The sequence below is a fragment of the Sinocyclocheilus rhinocerous genome, unplaced genomic scaffold (assembly GCF_001515625.1).
Source record: "Sinocyclocheilus rhinocerous isolate Xijiao unplaced genomic scaffold, SAMN03320098_v1.1 scaffold1740, whole genome shotgun sequence".
Taxonomy (NCBI): domain Eukaryota; kingdom Metazoa; phylum Chordata; class Actinopteri; order Cypriniformes; family Cyprinidae; genus Sinocyclocheilus; species Sinocyclocheilus rhinocerous.
This window is the reverse complement of record NW_015651446.1, coordinates 428,218-453,617: the sequence shown is the minus strand read 5'-3', so window position 1 is coordinate 453,617 and position 25,400 is coordinate 428,218. Positions and strand designations below refer to the sequence as shown.

General features: G+C 35.2%; 1 protein-coding gene across 1 annotated transcript in view; it reads right to left on the bottom strand.

Moving 5' to 3' along the window:
- Positions 1-20,901, bottom strand: part of LOC107712777 (matrix metalloproteinase-16-like) — a 73,129-nt gene extending 52,228 nt beyond the window's left edge. The window contains exons 1-3 of the mRNA XM_016518114.1: positions 20,467-20,901; positions 4,156-4,304; positions 2,407-2,529 (exon numbers count right to left, since the gene is read on the bottom strand). Of these exons, the coding sequence (XP_016373600.1) occupies positions 2,407-2,529; positions 4,156-4,304; positions 20,467-20,577 (383 nt within the window). The 5' untranslated portion in view covers positions 20,578-20,901. The remainder of the gene's footprint in view (positions 1-2,406; positions 2,530-4,155; positions 4,305-20,466) is intronic.
- Between the last annotated feature and the right edge of the window lie 4,499 nt (positions 20,902-25,400).

Below are 25,400 nucleotides of genomic sequence, written 5' to 3'. Positions count from 1 at the left end.
ACGCCTATGGGATGTCCCCACTTTTCACAAAAACAAACCTGTGTGTGTGTGTGTGTCTGTGTAAGTTCACATGGTATGATCCAGGGTTGGGGGAAAGGTGAAGGGTGGTACAGTCTGGATCAAGACAGAGAGCAGGGAGTGCTGAGGGGAACATCTGCCTACCCATCTGCTCAGCCTGGCTACACACACACACACACGCGCACACACACGCGCACACACATGCACACACACACACGCAAGCACGTAAACACACACACACACACACACACACACACACTCCTGCCTAAAGCCACCATTCCATTACATAATCATAATCTCTCTCTCTCTTTCTCTTAGTAGGCCGTATTGTTTGACTTATATCATATCAAAAGATGCTGGTACAATGGTCTTTTGTAATTTTGTCTTGTCCATCAACTTGCAAAAACACTTTTTACTGTACATTAACACACTCATAAGAGCGGGCTGGAGAGTTTAAAAGCAGAAATGTGAAGCTTGAGTTTTATTTTATTTTTTTGTTAAAGCACTTACATTAATTATTCAGTAAGAATGTTTGTTATTTGAGCTGTTCAGCTGTCTAAAGCCTTCTGAGTGGGACTATGTTTCTATAGGTGGATAAACTTCTGCATATGTTCTACAGTGGTAGGAGTTTTGGGGCACTTTTTCTGACACAGCCGTCACAAAAACCCACCGACACAATACTGTCAGGAAGATTATTTTGAGGCAAATGTAATTAGTAGTTATATTTGAATATAGGTCATACATACATAAGCTGTGGAAATACTGCATTTAGGATAGAGCATCATGTTACTATAATACATGTCACAACAATACAAAGCACTTGTCACTGAAATTAAGAACAATAACTCATATTGTAACAATGTAGGTCGAAAAAGATGCTGTGTATGCCAAAAATAGTTTTTCAGAAATGTTTCTTGAGCAGCAAATCGGCATATAAGAATGATTTCTGAAGAATCATGTGACACTGAAACTGAAAATTCAGCTTTGCATAACAGGAATAATATTCAAATAGAAATAAGATATTTTAAATGATAATCATATTTCACAATATTAGTGTTTTTACTAGATTTTTAACCAAATAAATGCAGCCTTGGTGAGCAAGATAATTTTTAAAACATGAAAAACTTTAATGGTAGTACTATATATATATATATATTTAGCCTATAATAGTTTAAATAATTTGGATAATAATTTGGCTTGAATAATTTAGAGCAACTAGATCCTTTAATCAAGTCGTTCCAGTAAAGGTTTGTAAAGACAGAGGGAAAGAGGCCAGCTGGGACAGGGGAAGAGATGAGAATGTTGGACGGAGTGATTTAGGACGAGTGAAGGGATTTGGTGAGGTGAGGGAGAAGAATCTGACAGCCTAATTATCTCAGCACTGCTGCTGGCACTGCAAAAATCATTTTCTTAATCAGTATTAGTGTCGTCTTCCAGTAAACATATTCAAACATCTATAAAGTGGGGCAGTTCCAACTTTGCAAGGACAGTCTGGCGCTTCTTACTCACAGCCTGTAAGTACATTTTTTATATTTAAAGAATTTGTCACTGACCATTCAAACGCGAGTTTTGAGCAGTGTATCAGTAGCAGTGCAAATGCAGACAGGGTTTTATGTTTATGCGGCGCGATATGCAATGCAACGCGTAAAAAGACAGTATAAGTCATTATAATCAGTAATTATGTACCCACTGGATGCAACAAATGCCTCATTTGTAATGGGTTTTATTGGTGTTCTCTCATCGCGCTGGGACACGGCATCACAGTGTGGTAAGGGGCGTAACATTTCCGTCACAAGCTTGAGGTATTCGGCCAATCACAACGCACTGGATAGCTGGCCAATCAGCTTACACCTCGCTTTTCAGAACGATGAGCTTTGTAAAAATCGACAAGTTTCAGAAAGGCGGGGCATAGAGGAGAAACAATAATGTACATTATGTGGAAAATAATGTGTTTTTTGAATCTTAAACCGCATAAAAACATTGCATTACATGTTATACACAACATAATGTTCTTTTTAGCAACGTCATATGACCCCTTTAAAACAAGACACATTTATACTTGAGAAACAAAATTGCATAAAATATTAAAACTTGTTTTCTGAGAATATATTTTGAATTGAGTGTGCGTTTCTTACCCCACTGGCAAAAAAGTTTTTTCTTGATTTAAGCATAAACCTCACAAAATAATGTTAGATTTATGCTTAAAAGAAAAGTAAAAGTCAAGTCTTAACATCAAGTCTTAGTATCTTATGCGATTTTGCTTCTAACAAGCCATCTTGTTGTGAGGATGTTTACATATTTTTACCGGAAAACAAAACATTTTTTGGCAGAAATCTCACAGAAATGCACGAACAATAAATGCATTTCAAGTGTGTTTTTGTAACTCACCTGTACGTGATATGTTTATGTTGCCATTTCTGCCCTGTGAGAGCGTAACGTCTTTTTCGGACGCTAAATTTCAAGGCACCGCCGAACTGGTCTGGCACCCCACATCGTGGCTTCTTCATCCAGCTGAGAGAGAAAAAGAAGTAGATTCATTAATATTGCATTACTCCACACTAGTGACATTCAGTCCAGCCTGTCTGAGCTACACAACACAACAATTTTCATAGATTGATTAGCATTCAGGAAAAACATCACAAATTCCATGAGGTTTCCAAAATATAAAGTTTACATCATGTCAACCTCATGAAGTATAGTTATTAACTTGAGTATTTAGCAGTACTAGGACCACCATGTTTTTCAATGGCAGATGCCAAGACGAATATCTAGAGAGGCCAAATAACAGCCAATTAATCAACTAATATGATACTATGGTTACTGAATTCATAAAACTGGCCACTCTCAATCCCCTTCAATCAGAGTTCACACAGAGAAAGAGAAGCAGAGACAAGTTTGGTTTTGAAAGCAAGAAACAAATCACAAGAGAAAAATCAGCCTCACCTTATGGTGATATCACTATGCCGAAGCAAAAAAGAAAGAAAAAGATCACATAAGAGTTACGACATCACCATGATCCTAGCGGTCAGATGTTGTACGTCAGTGTTTCCCAACCTTTTGCATGCAGCCCTTATCGGACAGGCTTGAGTACCCAAGGGTTCTAAGAGTCTGTTTTTGCCATAGAAGAACCATTTTTGGTTCCCCAAAGAACCTTTCAGCGAACAGATCTTAAAAGAAACACTTTTTTTCTGTTAAGAACATTTAAAAAATCTAAAGCACTTTTCTCCACTATAAAGAATCTTTCTGGAATGGAAATATGCCATGGATGTTAAAAGTTCTTCATGGAAGTATAGATGCCAATAAAGAACCTTTATTTTTAAGAGTGGGGTTGGAAATCACTGCTGTACATCATATTCAGTATGCATAGATATACATTTATCATATTGTGTTTTAGATTTTGAGCAGTGTAAAGGCATTTCTGAAATAAAATCAGGTGATTCCTCACCCATTACCCTTATGAAATCTGAAAGGGTGGTTTATGCTGATCTAGCATGTTCAAATTTAAATTCATACATTTCGCAGATTTTTTTAACCCAAAGTGACTTTGCATTCAAGATATAAATCTTAGTCAGGTTAGATGCCATACTGAATGGCTGCGAGGGATAGATTTTACAAAATGGCACACATTGTATAGAGGTCCTAGATCACATAATTTTCACAGCTCACGACATTCAAAACTGTTTTTAATGGAGTTTTTGACTTATGAAAGATTTATCATCAACTGAACAATCGGTATGTTGTTAAACAACAGTACAATCCATTGACAAATGCACTGTACTTCTATCCCTCACAGCTTAATTTTCATTCCTGTCAAAAAAATGAAAAATGACCCTGACTACCCTGACTAAGGTCTATTAGGTCTATATTAGGTCATGGGTTCAATTCCCTTGGAACTGAACCCATGACCTTGGCATTGTTAGTGACAGAACCGGTACAGACTCCCCATGATTGGGAACTAAACATGCTAGCAACCCTCTTTGTTGGTCTTTGCAACAGGAGGGCACGTATGGGTATTTTGTTGTGCACAGTCAGTGATGTTAAAGAGTCTCTGAGAAGAACAACATCATGTTAAACTTCTGACCCAGAATCAGTCGATATTGGAGCGAGTGACCGTGTGAGAGTGTAACTGCTACTCACTCAATGGTGTTCTTATCCAGTTCACCGGTGACGTTAAGGCCGTAGAGACGCTGCATGGCAGCGATAGCAGAATGCATGGTCTGTTCTGACCGCAAGACGGACATTCTGGGGTCTGTGAGAGGGAGGTAGCCATACCTCTGCAGCCAAGCCTGAGAGAGAGAGAGAGAGGCTTTTGTTTAAACACTACACGTTACTTCTGCGGGAATATATGTTTTTAATATATTTAAGCATTTAAGTATAAGTAGATGCATTGATACATTTTCATTCTTATGCTGAGTTACATGCAAGGCTGTATGTAACTACCTCTTATATGTTTTTAATTAATGATTATAATTCATGTCTCACATTCGTATATATAAATAATGTATAAGTACCGGTAATATATATATATATATCTGTACACAAGTAAAAAATATATTTTTTTTTATTATGTATATATAATATACATGTATATATAATTGATTTGTAATTTGTAATTCATTTTTAAATATCAAAAAATTAAAATAGTCATTCTTGTTACTCGAATATGCAATTGTATATGTGCGTGTTTGTGTGTAGTTAAAAATGTATAAATAATGTAAAAATATAAATGATATTTTAATGTATATTTTATCATTAATAACTTTTTTATATATTTATATTTTATATAAATAAGATATTTTTATTTACAAATGAAAATAGTAATTGTTATTACACAACTTACTGAAATATGCAGTGATAAAGATGATTAGCAAAAAAGATAATATATATATATATATATATATAAGTCTTATAAGTCTTATAATATAAGTCTTATAACAATTTATATTCAATTTGAACACAGAAAACACTTAATAATATAAATGTATAATTTATTATAATTGAATTATAATTTTTTCTTAACATAGTTAAAATAACTCATTCTATCTTTCAATGCATATGAAATTGGGAGAAAAACTTCTAATAAGCCCAGTTTAAAAATCTACACAACCAGACATTCTCTATAGCTAAATTAACTCATCCTGACAGAGTTTTCTGTAGAACCACAGCCGCTGCTACAGTTCATGCCATTAGCAGATTAAAAAGTGGTTTTCTCATTAATGCTGGAGAGAAGCAGTAGGAAGTGCTTACACGGATCCTCTGCTGACCCATCTGCTGCCTTAAGCCAACAGCCAAATGCATCACAACTCTACAACACTCATCATAACACTGTGAGTGAGTGTGTGTGTGTGTGTGTGTGTGTGAATCATCACCTCTCTAGTTGTGCTCAGATCTCTTCTCTAGCTATAAGAACATCCCTGTCCTAATGTGCCCTTTTCTAAAGTCACTGGCTGCGTTAAAGAGAAGTCCACTACATAAACACACAGAACTCACACAAACAGAGGTCAGATCACTGCTGTACATTCAGCTCATCTTGAACTTAAAAAGGTATTGGGGTGTGAGTCTCACAAAAACTCCCCAAAACCACAAGAAAAAAAAGAAAAAATCTGAAAGTTGCAATTATTTGGGTCCAAGGACACATGACCAAAACAGACACATTTGAAAGAAAAGGTCCTGTAGATACAGTTGTTTGGAGTCAATTTTCAGCTTCTTTGATCTTGACTTTATAAACTGCTGAATTTCGATTGGCTGTTGATGGTCATTTTAGTTGCTCTGTACAATTAATAATGCTGGGATTGAAAAGTATCAAAGATTTTACATGATAAATTTCAACTTCTTCGATCGTGTTATTCCAGCCAAAGGGAACATTCTTAGAACTTTGGCTAACATTCTGGTAAGGTTCTCTAAACATTATGAACAAAGTAACGTTAATAGAATGTTCATTCAAAGTAAGCCGGTCTTTAATAATGTTCTCAAAACATTAGCACAAAAACATTCATGGAACGTTTTTCTTCTAAAACATTTTAGTTGGACATTCGTCTAACATTTTTTTAAATGTTACTAATTGTTTCATATCATTCAGAGAACATTTACAAATAATTTTATCATAATGTTTACAAAATAAGATGTAATAGAATAGAATAACGAATAAAGTTAATGTAGAATAATGTTAAAATATGTGTTTTTAAAAATAAAATGAACACGAAGCATGAATAAAAAAACGAAGCATGAACACGTTACACTGCACCCCATAAACAGAATCAAGCCTTCGAAAAAAGCTGATCGACCACTCCTTTAATGTAATGAGGATAATATTTATGCAAAGTATAATTTTCATATGCTAAATAAAATTTCTGTTTTGGGGTGAAATATGAGCTAGGTATATCTATGTGAGATTCACCATTGTTGTTTTTTTAAAGGTCCTGCAGCTGGCAAACTTAATTTGAGGACATACTAAACTAAAATGCATAACACAATTTACCCAAGTACGACATGTTCCTGGATCTACATTGTTTATTTGTCCTGGAATAACTTTCCTATAGCAAACAATCATAGGCCAAACCATGTCCCTAAGGTTAAACCTAATCCTAACCCACCCTACAATCAATGGGAATGACAGCACTAAACTTAACCATAAGCTTTAAACAAATGTTGTCCGAGGTCAACAAGAAAATTGATCCAGGAACACAGGCTACTCAAGGAGTTTAATACACAAGTATGCACGTTTATTTTAAAGTGCTGAAGATCGCTTAAGGCATAGATGTCCTTCAAAACAACACCACACAGCTGTTTTGTGTTATTTACCAGGAATGTTAAGTGTTAATCAAGCCCAAATAAAGACCAATTTCAGGTTGGTTTGTGAGGTACATGACAGAAAGCTTAATATATAACAGGTCCCATGAATATATCTCCGTTACACACTCACACATCAGAGGACTTGATTCACTTATGTTGTTTTATGTGTTATGCATCACAAGGATAATTAGTTGTGGTGTGTTAGAATGAAGAAGAATGAACACGTACATGTGATCACCCATATGAAAAAAAAGCCAAAATGTGTCTCTTTTTTTTTTTTTTTAAGCGCCAGATTGTCAAAAAAAAGCCAAAAGGGGTTCTTTTTTTTTTTTTTTTTTTTTAGATTTTGAAGAGCCTCAATGTTATTTTAGTTGTATTTCTAAACTAATATAGTATTTATTCATATTTTGAAATAGCTTTTATTTGAATATATTTTATTTTTTATAAATATATTTATTATATAAATTATATTTTTATATTTGCATAAGTTTTCATTTTAGTTTACATTTGAGTGATTTTGTTATGTGCATTTGTTATTATTTTTTATTTTTTTGTAATTTTGGTATTTCAGTTTCAAATGATTTATTTCAGGTTAGCTGCTAAGTTTTTCATCTAATATATATATATATTAGATAAATATATTATATATATTTATACCATGGTCGGTCTGAATACTCGATTCTGATTGGCTGGCAGGTATGCATTAAAACAGTTTAAATTAAACTGTTTTATTTTTTATTTTTTTTGTAATTTTGGTATTTCAGTTTCAAATGATTTATTTCAGGTTAGCTGCTAAGTTTTTCATCTAATATATATATATATTAGATAAATATATTATATATATTTATACCATGGTCGGTCTGAATACTCGATTCTGATTGGCTGGCAGGTATGCATTAAAACAGTTTAAATTAAACTGTTTTAATGCACAGGTAGTTCCAAGTCAGTTTAATCACTGATCTATATTAATGCCCTGCTTCAATTGATGCACACCCTCACACACAAACACACACACACACACACACACACAGACACACACACTTGCGTTTGTGCTTTACGGGGACTCTCCATAGGCGTAATGGTTTTTATACTGTACAAACTGTATTTTCTATCGCCCTAAACCTACCCCTTAAACTACTGGCAATTTTTGAATTTCATAAAACACCGTTTTGTATGTTTTTTAAGCCTTTTGTTTTACGGGGACACAGAAAGTGTCCTCATAAAACATGTTTACATTGTAGTACCCATGTCATTATACACATTTGTGTCCTCATAAACCATATATACCAGTACACACGCACACACACACACATAACCACATCACTCGCACATAAACACAGTGAGAGGGAGAGAGGTCGGAGATTGCAGATTGCGCTGCACGCACACAGAAACTTATTGTCGGTGCTGCCCCGCGACTTTTATTAATAAGATAGTATAGATACTAGATCGCTACATTATCTCTCTCAGCAACGAGGTAAAATCGAAGTAACTAAACAGCTTCATTGTTTTAGTTACTTCTTTACTTCTGCTTCACGTTGGGTGGTTCTTGGCTTCCACATCATGCATTAAAATAATTTAATGCACAGCTAGCCATGCATTATCCCTTTCATATCTATGTTTATGTTTATCTATATTTCAATCATGACAACTCTTGGAACATTTTAGCATGGTGATGAATATGACAATGTTAATGTATTTGGTCTTGGCGGAACAGATGTGCTACGCTGCTGCTGAATTGCTGCTGCTGTTGGTTATTGCTGTAGTTGTAGATTATTGCTGCTGCTGCAAGCAAGTACAGGAACTTGCTACTGCCAATGCATACGGCGATACGGTGCCATGAGTATTTAAGACATACTGCTGCTGCACAAATAGCATATAAAATAACCCCGTAGCAGATTTATACAGGTGGAGCTGGGGAAGGTGGAGGGTTTCAGAGGAACTCTGAAAGCGCGCTGCAGGAATCTCTAGTGAATGCTAGCCAGCCATATAAATGCAAGGCAGTAAGCTCATTGGCTGCATATGCAGCATGAACCAATCAGCTTGTGCCAAGTCGTTTAACTCTCTGAATATCATTTGTTACGTTAACACCCCGTCAGAATGCGCCATCTAGAGTTTCATGACTGAACTATATATTTATTTTATTAATTTAATTTTTTATATTTGTATAAGTTTTCAGTTTAGGTTTAGTTTACATTTTAGTATATTTTGTTCGTTTGTTTGTCTTTTGTCACGTTTGTTCTTTTTTATACTTCTATATACATTTTTATTTTGGTTTTAGTTTTAATAATTTTGGTACTTCAGCTTCAAATGATTTATTTTAGCTTAGTTTCCAAAGCAAAAGTATTTTAAGTTTAAGGTTTTCATCTATTTATTTCTTATTTTATTTAATTTTTAAATTTTTGTTATTTTTATTTTATTTTTTATTTTGTTTCAAAAACGGTTTTTAATATTTTTAGTTTTAGTTAACAATAACAACACTCGGAACAAGAAAAAGTGTCTAGAGTTTCAAAAAAGATCTCAACAATGTCTCAAACTGTGCTCACATTCGCCAAGATACAAAGTCTGCAATCAAAAGTCAGATTTCAATATGAACTTAAACATTTCTCATCAAAATTTTCCAAGACCAAATGATTAAATCTGCTATTCACATTCATTTTATAGTTGTTAAATCTTACTGCATGTTAGCAATGTCTCATTTGTTTCTCTTTTTTCTCTCTATAAATTAATTTTAGTATAATGTCTATACTTGAATGAAGAACTCAATTAGATTTACTGAGCTATGAAAGAGCAGTATCTGATCTAGGGTCAGCTAAAATATGTATAACACATATAGACCTGCCAACTAGGCGATTTAATTCAGAATTGCCTCACAGAATTCCTACTGGTTGACCTTCACCCCAGCTGATGGCACGTCTGGTCAGGAAAGTGTAACGCTGTGCTAAAATATCCTGTATTTGCACTCACTCACAGCATGCTGTTAGCTAAACACTGATCTGTTATCTTCAGATGTTTTCCCCTGCACAGGATTCATGCTTTTAACTGGCACAGGTGTTTGGCACTGAAAGTCAGACTTCATGAATATAAACCGTAACCTAATTTGATGTTGGAATGGGATCCAAGGGGATCTATGGTGGTTTGGGTTTACAGACACATATGTGATGAGGTGTTGCATAATGCACAGACCTGAAGTGAGTGAGGAAACCAAACCAGAGCAGTAAATGTGTCACATTTTTGTAGGCGGCATTGTGCAGATGTGCTATTATTTGATTGCACAGTTTAATGCAGTTACTGCTGCCCAGTGTCTACGCCCAACACTTCACATTCCTCTATTTGTTTAGGGTGCTGAGGGACATTTTTCCAGAAAGAAGAATGACAAACTGTTTTCAAGCTTTGTTTCAAAACCTCAACCAAACCCCAGAGGTTGCAAAAGACCTCAAATCCTGGCAAAAACCATGAGTATAAACAAACACAGTGAACCTCAACTTAATCTGTGGGAGGGATGGTGCGTTATTGCGTTAAGAATTGGCAAGGTTTTAGACATGCTGTATTATTTAAACCAGTAAACTTAAAAGTGAAGCACTCCCATACTGTGCCACTAATGGGAGCAAATGGAATTGCAATCTGTTTGTTTGAAAGGCCTGATTGCTTTAGCAAAAACAACATTGGCTTAACCAGTGTAGTGAGACTATTTGTTTGTCCAAACCATTGGAAACTTTGTTGAAATCATTATTTTTGCAATTCTGTTTAGTTCCAGTAGTGGAACAGAAATTACAAACCACTGAACTTGTAAACAATGGCTAAATAGCTAATTTGGGTAGACATTATGTTCTCGACCCTTGTGGTGGCCACAGACAAGATTAGAGAAAAATTGTGTATTATTATTGTTATTATTATTATTAATAATACATGCATGTTTAAAGTTTAATATTTAATGCTTAATTGGTTTATTTTTCAGATTTAGACAGTCAGAATTATTTTTGCATTCTTCTTTCTGAAGTCTGTTTTTAGAGACAAAATTATAGAAAATTGTGTATTATTATTATAATAATATAATATGTTTAAAGCTTAATTTAATGCAATTTAATTTATTTAATAATTAATTAATTTATTACATTTTTTATTTACATTATTATATAATTTTATTTACAAATTTCGACAGAATCCCTTTTGCATTATGCTTTGTAGACTGGTCGGAATTCATGTGATTAATCATAATTATTTTATCTTCTTATGAGCTATCAGCTTTTTCAGGCATCCCAAGATGAACTGCACCGCTCTCATGCCTCAATATGAGATTTATAGTATACTAGCTGGCATCTAAACTTCCAAATATAATTAGCGAGGAAGAAGAAACCTCTGTAAAGAGGTAAAGAGAAGGATAATCCAAGGCGTTTGGCTCTTTAGGTTCATCCTTGCGTTCCCTGTGTCTAAACTCACTTATTCTTTCAGCTTTCCTGTGATATATGCTTTCTTTTATCTGCTCATGATAGACAGCTGAGCTCCAAACAGCAGGTCAATGTTTTCTAACACCTCTCTGTCAATCACATCATATCAGAGCAGAAACCCATTTAATACAGCAAAGACAGATAAATTCATGTTATTTAAGTAGAAACATTATCAGAAAAGGTCTCCTCTGAGCTATGGATTATTCAGTGATGTGGGAAGGTGTATGACTTTTGGCCGTATCTATTCTACGTGAGGATGAGCTTTGTAAAAATTGACGCGTTTCAGAAAGGCGGGGCATAGAGGAGAAACAATAATGTACAGTATGTGGAAAATAATGTGTTTTTTTAACCTTAAACCGCATAAACACATTGCATTACACCGAATACACAAAATAATGTTCTTTTTAGCAGCATCCTATGACCCCTTTAAGACAGGGAAGAGGTTTTGTGAGGACTGAAATTACCCCAGGGGACCTCTAGAGGGAGAGAGAGTGTTCTGAGGTGCTTTTGGGTTTGGGAACACTTAGCATGTTTGGTGCAGCTTCAAGCAAATTGAGGCCATTAAAAACCACAACCTGGATACAAGATACATTGGCTCCTTGGATGTGGACTGCGTGCCAAATGAACAAAGGGCTTTGGGCCTATAGGTGTATTTTGGTGAGATTGACATTTATTTACTTGGCAGATGCTGTTGTCAAAAGCACTTTACTGTACTTTTTTTTTTTACTCAAGTGTCTTGCTGAAAGACACTTTGGGCTACAAGTTTTAAGATACAAGCCCAGATATTTAACCATTTAGTCTCCCAACCCTTTCATTCCTTATTATTATTATTATTATTATTATTATTTGCTGAAAACTGTTAGCTAACTGTTGCTTCTTTGTTTATTTTCTGGAAGTATGTGAGCTGCTTGCTGTCTTCTTCCTCATAGGCACTTTTTTCATGAGCCAATCACTTGAGCCGTTAATGTCATATGACTATTATTCAGGAAAATTATGCCTGAAATTCCTATTTTGTAGTATTGCACACTTTTAGCTTCAAAAATATTGGTCACTATAGCAGAATATCTACTATAATATAATATAATAATATATGTGATTATACATTGCTTGCAAATGTTTAATTTTGTCAGAATGAACAATATTTTTTCAAAGTTTTTAAAAAAATACTACATAGTATATACTGTGCAATTTTTAGTATAGTATGGTAATATTCTGTTTTGAACACAATAGTGTTATTTTAGTATTATTTATACTATTATAGCATTTATTAATACTTTAAATTGGGATTTAATTATTTTTTATTTTAATTTTAGTCTTTTTTTGTCCTTTTGAGACATTTTTATTATTTTTTAATATTTATATTTATCTTTAAATAATTTTTATTAAAAATTTTGTTTTAGTAATTTTAGTACTTATTTCAGTTAGTTGCCAAATCAATATTTTAAATTTTTGTTTTAAAGTTTTTAATCTAATATTTATATTTAATAAAATAAAATATTTTAATTTCTAATTTTTATATTTTACACAAACTTTTAATTTGTAATAGTTTTAGTTATACAACTATAAAATAACAACAGTTATAAAATAACCACACTGGAACATAGCCATTGTTGAACTCCAAAAAGGTCAACCAACATCACACATGATATGATTTAGGCCGTGGCAGACCTGACGCAGCACTCTGATTGCTGAACCACGCCAGTGAACTTTCAGAGCTGATGTGCTTCATGGATCACTAGCTAATAAGGCAAACAAGGCCTAATTAGCCTCATAGTAACATCAAAGCTGAACCCTAAAGGCCGTCCGGACGCTTCATTAGCAATAAAACACCCTCAGAGAGAAGATGTGACCATGGCAACATGTGCAGATGGAGTATAGATCACAGATAAATAAGTGACTGTTGAGTTTGGCTAGTCAAGCATAACTTCAGATTCCATCTTGTGAAATCCTTTGTGCATCTTAAGAAGTTTTTTTTTTTTTTATGTTAAAAAGCTAAAAGTGTAAACGTTTGGATCTGTGGTGCTTTCAAAACATTGTTTGTTTAAGAATCTCGACCTGCCCAGCAACAGCAACACTTGCTCAACAATAGTGTGCATTTGGGGCGGGGCTATCTTTTTGTTTGACCAATGACAGACAAGGAAACCTGTTTGAAAACAGTCACTATTTTAGCAAATCCAAGTGAAGCTAGAACTCAGAACTTTTCCAGAATATTAGAATTGATCATTACGGCTAGTTTGGAAAGCTTTACAAGACTTATGCATTTTAATATGCGATTTAACCTTCATCCCAGCATGCAATTTGAGTTGCCATAACCGTTTTGCTGCCTCTATATATACGTATATAATATATGTGTGTGTTTCTAAGCACATAGCTTAGCTTATATTAAAAACGGACCTTTTCACACAATGGTGCTTAACTGCTGTCTGTTTTAGCTGAGCTGTGACACCAGCCACATGGGATCTCTTGCGTCACTTGTGCTTAAGTGAGTATAAGTGTGTGTGGGTAAAGGCTATTGCTCTCTGGTATCGGTTTTCACACGCACTAAATTATTCATCCAGACACATACCAAACCATCATATCGCACATGGGATCTCCATGGCTACCCCCTCTGTCTCATGCCCTCTATCAGCCGCTGCCGACTGTTTTGGCCAAATGTCAGAGAATGTCACAGTTCTCTAACGGATCTAGCATGCTTTTAACCTCTCAACCCAGTTCCAAACAAAACATTTTCATTCATTCACAGTTCATTCCCTCCAGAGAGAGCTTTGTGCTTGTTTCTACATTCAGAATGGAGTACTAGCATAATGCATATTGCTCAGTATGTACTGTATACGTCCTAATATTTTATATGTGAAGTATGCAACAAATCTTATGGTATCCTAAATTGTTGTTTATTATGTTGCATATTTAATTCAGTGACTGGCATCATTTTGCATTTTTAATCCAATTTGGTGTGAAACATCTTGTGTTTAAATTTTTTAGAAGATGAATGAAACATGATTTAGATGTAAACATTGTGTTTTTTTCTTCGATTGTGAAAGATTTTGATTTATTTCAAGTCAAAAATAAGACTTAATGTGACTGAATCAACCTGACAACCTTAGGTTACACCAGCAAAAGTCATTTTCATGACTTTAATGTCAGGTTATGGTGAAATTGCATTTTTTTACATTATAGTCAGTGTCTGTGCCATGTAGAAGTGAGCTTGGCATCAAGTCGTCACTGGATTGAGCTGCAAGGACATTTTTCCAGGTCCCTACGGCATCAATAGAAAACCCCAAAGATCTCAAGAGAGCCGATAGTGTCATGTGCGTCTGTTGATCAACAGCAATCACCCGTGCCATTAAAGATTGAAGAGCAACAGTCTCTTTCGGCACACTAACATTGCGCCAAGGAAAACAGCAAGAGACGGCGCGAGTGAGACAAAAAAGACAGAAAATACCGTCCGGAGAGAAAGAAAGCTAGAAATAGACATTGCACACAGACAGAACCACGCGTTTGGGTTGCACTGGTGCACTCGGTTCTCGCAGGACAGATAAACAGACGGATGTGTCGTCCCCTCCACGGTGAAAATCTGCTCGCTGTAAAGAGCCAAACTGACATCAGAGAGACCATGTGTGAACGCAACATGCTACATAAAGCGCAGAGCACTACAATCTCGCCTGGAAATGCATACGATGACACAATGTATGGAAAGAACGCATGCATGCATTGAAGATTGCACAAACATGCAAACGCATAGGATGACGTTGTGCATAATTGCAACAACCGTTAAGAAATAAGAGCTGATGAAAGGTCAACAATCTGCTCATGTCCTCAGTATGCCTCAAGACAGAAAGCGGCGCTCAGAAACACTGCAAAAGCATAAACACACAGATGGAAAGACGAAGGGAGCATTCTAATAAACATTTGAACTTCTGTTCATTCATGAGCTGCCAAAAGAAACTTTAATGTTGTACTCAGGAACAAAACCGACCTCGTCAAATGGCTCCATTATTCAAAGGGTTCTTGTGATCGAATCGTGTCGGGCAGTAAGAAAGACAGAACTGAACCCATTCAGTTGGGCCGTCACGGACTCTACGCTCAGCAGGATGCAACCTCACTGCCTCTAGTACACATATAAGTTCAAGCGAAGGGCTAATGGGATGGGATGTGCATTGCATTTTCTCTTTGAAGCTGTGTGTTGCATTGAGAGCTGAGCGTGAGAGAATATGTGTGTATTATATGTGCAAGTGGCTTGTATGAGTGTGAGAAAACCCAAAGTGTGGCTCTGAATAATGTGATTTTGCACCTGGTACTCAGAACAGATTAGTTAAATATAGGCCTAATATGACCCATTCAACCCAAAACACTGGCATACAATTAAAGCTGGGTGATATTTTGAATATATTTGAAATATTTGAGTATTAGTATTAGTATTATATTAGTCAGATTTGTTTCAATTCATTTGCATGAATCAGTTCAAATGGTCCATTTAAATTAATCAATTTGATCAACCCTAAAATGCTGGTGTACATTTAGGCCTGGGCAATATAATGAATAGTTACAAAATATTTGAGATTAGAGCCAAGGAAGGATCGTCAGGTATGATAACTTTAGAACAGTTTTAATCGTGCCAATTTTCCAAAGTAGCATCAGAGTTGCTATTCAATTCATCTACATGAATCAGTTCAAACTATCCATTTATATGAATCTATTAACTCGGATTCAGTGATTCATTTGCATCATCACTCAAAAGTGTTCATGGAAGTCTCACAAAGTGATTTTCAACCCCAAAACACTGGCATACAACTAGGGCTGGGCAATATATATATTGTTTATGACATATTTGAGATGACGATCCTTCCTTTTGTTATGACTCTTAAGTATGAGAGCTTTTAAATCTATATCTTTGAAATAGATTTTTCGAAGTAGCATCAGATTTTGTTCAATTTGTCTGAATCAGTTCAAACTGGCCATTTCTATGAATCAATTCAACTCTGATTCAGTAATTAATTTGCGTTATCAATCACTCAAAAATGTTCATTAAAGTCTCAGCACAGTGTTTTTCGCAGCATAATGAAATGTTTGTAGGTAAATATTGTAGTTTATAGGTATGTGATGCTACAGATTTTTAATAATTGAAATAGTTTAAATGTTACATATACACAAAATTTTGCCGTACACTAGTTATATTTATATATTATATAACAATATTATTTAGCACATGACAGTTTGGAAACTGTTATTTCATATTATATTTTACTGTATTTTAATTCTTAATTCCAGTGTATTCATGTGTATTTTGGGGGTGAATCAGTGTAGCCATGTCGGTAAAAATAACATTCGCTTTTGTTTTAACATAACATTAGCAAAATGAAAGAGCCTGCAACAGAAAGACAGAGGCTGAACTCTATCTGACTCCTATTCACACACACATCATGTTATACGAAGTGACAAACATCATTCAAACATGTCATTCTGGAGAGAATACGCCTTTGTTGGAGAGGTGTGACAGAGCTTTATCTGTTCACAGTGACGTTTTTTGTAGACTGACAGCTCTGTTGCTATTTTACAGCTTGCTGCATGCGTTTTCACAAGACATGATGACTTGAATCTATACAATGAATGAAATAACGCCTCCATAATCCAAACGATTTATATAAATACAACTTTTCCATTTAATAAATCTCGCTTTTTAATTAAAAAATAAATCAGTTGTGTCCCCGGGAGATAATTCCTCGGCTGGTTCTGTGAGGCCATTCTTCAACTGAAAGCCTTGTAAAGACCTCCAGAGAGCAATATCAGCAATCACCCGTGCCATTAAAGATTGAAGAGCAACAGTCTCTTTCGGCACACTAACATTGCGCCAAGGAAAACAGCAAGAGACGGCGCGAGTGAGACAAAAAAGACAGAAAATACCGTCCGGAGAGAAAGAAAGCTAGAAATAGACATTGCACACAGACAGAACCACGCGTTTGGGTTGCACTGGTGCACTCGGTTCCCGCAGGACAGATAAACAGACGGATGTGTCGTCCCCTCCACGGTGAAAATCTGCTCGCCGTAAAGAGCCAAACTGACATCAGAGAGACCATGTGTGAACGCAACATGCTACATAAAGCGCAGAGCACTACAATCTCGCCTGGAAATGCATACGATGACACAATGCAGAGAGCAATATGTATGGAGAGCGCGAGAACTGCCAAGAAAAGATTACATGTCCATTGTCAGCTTTTAATAATTTGGCTTTCTGAAAGACCAAATAGTTTGCCAATGGTTTCTTTTTTAACACACCTCACTGCCTTCGCCGCACACTAGTTAAATCCCTCTTTTGTCTGTCTGTCACACACTATTAATAATGTCTCTCTCCAAAACACACACACACAGAGACAGAAAGCGAGCAAGAGAGAGAGACCTTGTCTACTGTACTGAGAGTGTGTACACTGTACGTTTGAATAGTTTAATGTGTCTGGTAAAACAATGTTAATCATGTGGAACTGCAAGGAAGGCAGGAAATTGAGGTAACGCTGTCGCCCAGTAACCAATCAGCTCCTGACCTCAGTCCAACAGAGACGGTCATAATGTCATCGCCATCAAAACCTGGACAGATTTAGGTTAAACTACAGATCTGTCATTTAGAAAGACAGAGACTAGTCTTATCCCTTTAAAGCCAATGTATTTGTGTGCACAGGAAGCTACCAATATAACCCTCTGCCACTGCCACACCAGCAGAGCCTATAAGCCAAACCGCACCAATAAACTTCAATGTTTTACATCAGTGTCCTTTTATAACATCAGACAAGTGGAAAATGCATTCTGTCTGTCTCATTGATGCTCTTTTACCCTGGCAGATTGAATGTAGATTCACACAAGGCTTTCTCAAAGGGACAGTTCACCTAAAATCAAAGTTCTGCCCTCGTTTGCTTGCCCTCATGTAGTTCCAAACTTGTATGACTTCAAGGAACACAAAATAAGATATTTTGAAGAATGTTGAGGTTCAAAAACATTGCACCATTGGCTTTCATTGTATGGACAAATTTTGTGTAGTCTATTGGTTTTAATGAGTAAATGAAGATCAAATTTGCATTTTTGAGGGAACTGTCCTTTGTTTCTGCAGCAATGCCATAGAAGAACCTTTCTTTCACTCTTAAAAATAAAGGTTCTTTATTGGCATACTGTATGGCTACATGAAGAACCTTTAACATCCGTGGAAACTTTCCATTGCATTGGTTCTTTATGGTGGAAAAAGTTTCTTCAGATTATTGAAATGCTCAAAAAATGGTTCTTTGAAGAACTGTTCCCTGAAAGGTTCTTTGGAGAGCCAAAAATGGTTCTTCTGTAGCATCGCTGTGAAAGTCCGTTTTTTGGAAGCTTTTGTTTTTAAGAGTGTACACTTAAAAATAAACATTCTTTACTGGCATCTATGGTTCCACAAAGAACATTTAACATCCATAGAACCTATCCAATTTACAAAATGTTCTTTATAGTGGAAAAGGTTGTTTAGATTATTAAATCTTCACTAAGAAAAAAATGGTTCTTTTAAGAACTGTTCACTAAAAGGTTCTTTGAGGAACATAAAAATGGTTACGTAAGAGTGTAGTATGAAGAACATTTTAATAATCTGAAGAACCCTTTTCCAGTATCCTTTTGTGGAATGGAAAGTTTCCATGGGTGTTAAAGGTTCTTCATGGAACCAAATGCCGATAAAGAACCTTTATTTCTAAGAAGAAATCCAAGTCAGTCAAGTTGATTTGATTCATATACTCTGTATTCCACTTTGCTTCTCATTGAGTTATCTCAAAATACTCATTTATACAATGGGATGCTTAAATACATGGTGACTGGGGACTTTAAAGTACACGGTACTGTAAAATGTCATGGAGTTGCTGCTGTCCTGAGAAAGCCTCTAATCTCAAAGGGTCTAAAATAGCAGTCTTCCGAGAAACAGAAAGAATAACGGTTGTCAGGATGAAAATTTAAAGCGTCTCAAGCTATTGTTTGCTTTGCCGCAGATTTTAGGCTCCTTAAAGACATAAAGGGCATCTGACACAACTGTCAAGCTCATAAACAGGCGGTCTGCCTCTGCAACACCGTCCAGCGCTTGAGGAGAAAAACTTTGTCCTGAACACACTTCACTATTCCAAACAACACAAACAGCTGTCTCATTTGAGCATAAATTCTGACCGACTGTAAATTCACAGCGGACTTTTATAATGTTGGCACGTTTCAAAGGCAAAAGCTTTCTTTGCTGCTTTGCATGAAATGCCATTGCATTTCTAATAAAAAATGAAAAGCTGAACTCGGACTTTTATAATGTTGGCACGTTTCAAAGGCAAAAGCTTTCTTTGCTGCTTTGCATGAAATGCCATTGCATTTCTAATAAAAAACGAAAAGCTGAACTGTAACAGCATGTTTACCGTTACAATATTTAGGCTGTAATGACAGGTTGACTTCTTTGGTTACTGGCCGGATATCAAGTCATGTCGAGTTGATTTATTCCACCCTTTGGTGAATCAGATTGTGCCAACAGAACAAACCTCAGTGTGTGTGTGTGTGTGTGTGTGTGTGTGTTTGTGTCCAAAACAGCAGGAAAAGAGAGCATGCAAGCTTTTTGGACCAGAATTATAGAAGATTAAAGTCATCTTTCCTCTGAAGCAACTCTTATTGTGCCACATAATAAGTCATGGGTGGGTGCAACTAAACAAGCACTTCACTACGTTTTTGAATTAATTAGCTATAGATTTAAGTAACAGCAACATGTTCTGAGTAAATACAGCCTAATGCATTACAATAGTGATAATATTCACAAAAGTGTACGATTTGCCTCATAAGTTGCAGGCTGATTTTTATTTACTAAGCAACTGCACTGTAACTTGAACACCAATTTAGACTGTGATCCCTTGTATCTTGTGTGATACATTAGCATTTTTAACATTTATTTCATTAACAAGTTGCTGTATAAATCATAAACCTTCGATCTTGTCGTCATCTATAATATTGAACATACACCAAGTCTCAGAAATAACAATGCAAGCCATTCATCTGCATTCTGTAGCATTGTTGTCATTTGATAAACTTTCATTTGTTGTGTTATAGAGAGACGAGACGTGCAAAGCTTGAATCGGCAAACTGCATTAGTAGTTTGCATGCAGAATGACTCAATCCAGCGCAGTTATGCGTGTATTCAGAGATGTGAGTGCCATCAACATCGTCTCTTCTGTGGATCTCTTACCTCCACACTGAATTGCTGCTCCTCACCGTCCACAGCACATAAAATCCACAGCAAGAACTGCGCGCACAAGCAATTCAACCCTCTTCTATTATGCAGTGTTAACAAAACCATAATGACCCGTATTTATTCGTTTTGGCTGCTTTTATTAATAAGTCAATAAAAAAGCAAAGAACAAAAGAAGGAATAAATCCCCCTGCTCTCAGTGGGTTGGAAACATTAGAAGCAGACAAACAGTCGTCACGTCGAGAGATATAATAATAACGATATCATATCACTCCGGGAGGCTCTGATCGCGTTGTTTGCGCCTTCAGAGTTCGTCTCTTCTTTGTCTCCCGGAGGCGCAGATGTGATGATGATGATGCTCAGATAAGTCACATTTAGTTGTGCTGCTTCTCTTCTGCTGAGCGCGATGGACTTCGGGTTTTCAACCATACCTCTCCCTTCTGCGCATGCGCGCTGCGCTCCGCTCTGAATCCCACCTCAGCGGAGAACCCACGGAGAGCAACGTCACGGAATCCTACATCAGAAACCCAACACCAAACTGGATTAAATAAACAGCTACTGTACTATAATAATAATAATAATTATAATAATAACTAAAATAATTCATGTATGTTTTATTGCCTTTATTACATTTTATATAACCTATTTATATTACTCAATTCTAAAATCTACCAACATAATGTTTTAGTATATATAACATACACTCTAAAAAATGCTGGGTTAAATATAACCCAGCGCTGGGTTAAAAAGGGACAAACCCAGCTATTGGGTTGTTTTGACCCAGCGGTTGGGTTGTTTTGACCCAGCGGTTGGTTTTTTTTGACCCAGCGGTTGGGTTGTTTTGACCCAGCGGTTGGGTTTTTTTGACCCAGCGGTTGGGTTCAAAACATCCCATTCGCTGGGTCAAAACAACCCAATAGCTGGGTTTGCCCCTTTATAACCCAGCATTTTTTAGAGTGTATATAGAATTTGATTATATATACACACATATACATAGGCTATATAATTTAATAAAAATCAGTACATACTGTTTAGATTTGTTTGTTCTTTTGTTACTTTTAATGTGTGTGTAGCCTATATATGCGCACATAATTAATATATAATATTATTAATATATAATATGTGTGTATGCTTTATATTAGTTTAAATAATAATAATAATAATAATAAAAATTCTTTGTTCTTTTTTCTTACGACTTGGATGCCTTATAACATGCAGTGTACCGTTCATGTCCACTAGAGGGCATCTCTCGTGTTCTATTACTGTATAAAACCATGGGACATTGCAATTTTCTCACTTTTATATACATCAGAGTCTTCCCAGCTGTATGTTTGTTTTTTTCCAGTTGTCAGCTACAACAGTCAGCCTTCTCTGAACGAATAATCCAGAACCTGAACAGCAAAAACTTTGCTTGCATTACATTTATTATTTGCCTGACACACTTTATTAACACTCTCACAAAAGTGCAAAGTGTGTGTTTCTCTCATACAGGGAGGAGTCCAAATATATGAGCACAAAACAAGCCCATCTCCATCTCAGTGTGAACATGCACATCAAAGCCGAAAAAGAAAAGAAAATCAGATTAAATGTCGCAGATCAATTCTCTACTTAGAGGCAAAAGTGATGGAAAAAATCAGAGCAGCAGAGTACGGCCACGGCCATCTGATGAGGTTTCAATTTGCAAGGGGCCGCAAATTGCAGCAAAGATGGAGGGTTTCCACTGACCAATAACAGCTGTCCACCAAAACATACAAGTGGTTGCTAAGTCAAGTGTCACTTCAAATCATGCAGCTTATTGAGAAAGGTGTGATATTACAAAACACTAAAAATGGCAAATACTCATAACACCTTAGCATTTTAATTTGAAAAGCAGAAGCACAAAAAACAGCATGTATTTGGGTTAAAAATGGTCAGAATTATGTTTTCGTGCTGCTTTTTATTTGCAGTAGATGATTGCTCTGTTTTCAAATATCTGCCAAATGGATCTATGTATCTGTCCCATTTCAGCCACATGAGTGGAGATCAGCCAGTGAAGATGAATATGACGCGCTCATCGGAGTGGTCATACAAAAGGTCCTTTGAGGTAAACCGAGAAACTCCCAGCAAGCACAACAATGTTGTATAAACATTTACTTTAAGTTGTTAAAAGGTTGTCATAATGTTTTGTAATAAAGTTATATGTAAATGTATTGTAAAAATTATTAATATTATATGAAGCATCCTTAATATTACTGATGTGTTTTAAGTTTCTTAACATAAATATATTTTATTATTAGGTAAAATGTAATGTTTTTTATTTTTTATTTATTTATTTTGACAGACTGTTATTTTAGTATTATACTATTATAGCATTTATTCATATTTTGAATTAGGTTTTATTTCATATTTTCAGTTTTTATTTGTTTTAGTAATTTTCTTATGTACTTTCATCATTTTTATCAGTTTTTGAAACAATTAAGCTTTAATTTATTTTTATTTAGTTATTTTAGTACCTCGACTTTAGCTTGTTTTATTTCAGTTATATTACATATGTGTTTTAAGTTTTTAACATAATACATATATTTTATTATTATGTACATTTTAATATTTTTGTTTATTTTTTTGAAGGACTCTGTGTTATTTTAGAACTATTTATATACTATTATAGCATTTATTCATATTTTGAATGAGCTTTTATTTTTATATTTTCTTATATGCTTTTATCATTTTATTATTCTTTTAAATATTTCTATTTAAAAACATTCCGTTAAATATAGCTTTAATTATTTCTATTTCTATTTTAGCTTTAGTAATTTTAGTATACTTAAACTTTTATTTTAGCTAAATGTTTTAGTTATTTATATTTTGTTTTAACATTTAGATTTTGTTTTATTTCAGTGAAGTGAAGTGAAAGTGACGTGTGGCCAAGTATGGTGTCCCATACTCAGAATTTGTGCTCTGCATTTCACCCATCCAAGTGCACACACACAGCAGTGAGTAGTGAACACACACACTGAACAGCCATTTTTTTTGCTGTGGCGCCCGAGGAGCAACTGAGGGTCCGGTGCCTTGCTCAAGGGTCTCCCCTCAGTCGTGGTATCGAGGGTGGAAGACAACACTGATTATTGACTCCCCTAACTGATTCCTGTCGGACCTGAGACTCGAACCCACGACCTTTGGGTTACAAGTCAGACTCTCTAACCATTAGCTATTTCAGCTATTTCAATTAATGAAGCTATTTCAATTAATGAAAACAACAGTGTTTTTTAATTGTAGTTTTATTTTTAGTTAACATCAACAACACTGACAGAGACAAATAATGTTGTAATGTGACCTGGTTGTATTATGTTATTTACAGCCTACTGTAAATATAACATCTCACAAATGTTGCCGTTTAGTCTGTTTTTGTTTTCACAGTAAGAACTTGTTACACTGACATTTTAAAACCACTTAAGGAAATATGACCAGGTAGCTATTTTCACAATGTTTCTTCACTTGTTTTAGTTATGTTTAAATGTAGCCGTGTTTATAGAAGGTTTTAAAAATGTTCTGCAACGTTACCTACTGTACTATAACTACAACCAAAATGCAAAGCTGTTGAAATGTTTTATGCTTGCTGGGCAGTTGTGTTGGAGAAATAAGCAGGTGCCGTAATTTCAATTCTGGCATTTATCGTTGACACGTAATAATGATGACATCCTAAACTAGAGCACTCACACATTTCAGCAACCATCTGTGCCTCTTTCTCTTTCTCTGTCCATCTCTCATTCTCTTTTTTGCTGGTTCTGTTTGTAGTCACTCTGGCTTTCTTACATTGTACTTCTCAGTGAGAGATAGAAGACTTTGTGGTTCCTCTCTTCCAGCACTGGGTACTGCTGTCTGTCCCATATAACTTTCCCTCTCAATATCACTTCTAATGTTGTAGACATGCTCCCCCCTTTCAGAAAGCTCCTCTTTGGCTGCCTGGTTTAAAACGTTCCTTCTGTTTCCTTTAGAGACCAGCCAAAAATGCTTTGAACAGATTCAGGCTTCACATTTGTGGGTTAAGCATTTGGCCATTTCTCCTGGCGACCCATCACGCGTCACTTTCTCCCTCTCTCGCCATCCTATTCTTCTTTTCCCTCTCCTTCTTTCCATCTTTTTCTCCTCAGTAGATCTCTTATCTCCATTTGCACTGCATTTTCTTAGAGGCATCTATGAAAAAAAAAACAGATTTCTACTAGAGCTGCAGACATTAAACAGTGTCAGCATATATGTTGTTGTTTGCTTTATGTCCATATCATTGAACATAAATCATATCACTGACCTGCAATCCATTATGCATCTTGCTGTTTTTTCAGCATCTCCTGCCATTAGCATCATGCATAAAAACAAAGTGCTTATTTATTTATTTATTTATTTTTAATTGGATTTTGTGTACAGTTCAGGGAACAGGGTTAGATGTTAAATGATAGTTTTAATGATAATAAAAATATTATATGATAATTATAATTTTTATGTTAAAATATATTGTAATAATAATTATTATTATAATTTATTATAATTATATATACTGAGACTCTTATGTCCTACATTTTGTAAATAATAGAGTAAATAATATTGTGAAATATTATTACAATTTAAAATAATTGTATTCTATTGTAATATATGTTAAAATGTAATTTATTCCAGTGATGCAAAGCTGAATTTTACAGCACCATTACTCCAGTCTTCAGTGTCACATGATCCTTCAGAAATCATTCTAATATGCTATTTTATTTTATAATAATTAATAAAATGTAAATAATTTAAAATTTTTGTTATATAACTATAATTATATAAAATATGCAAAATGTATAATTATATAATTACATAACTTCATGTACTCAATAAAAGTGTTCAATTTATATGGCTGTGTAATATATACACACACACACACACACACACACACACACACACACACAGTCATATAA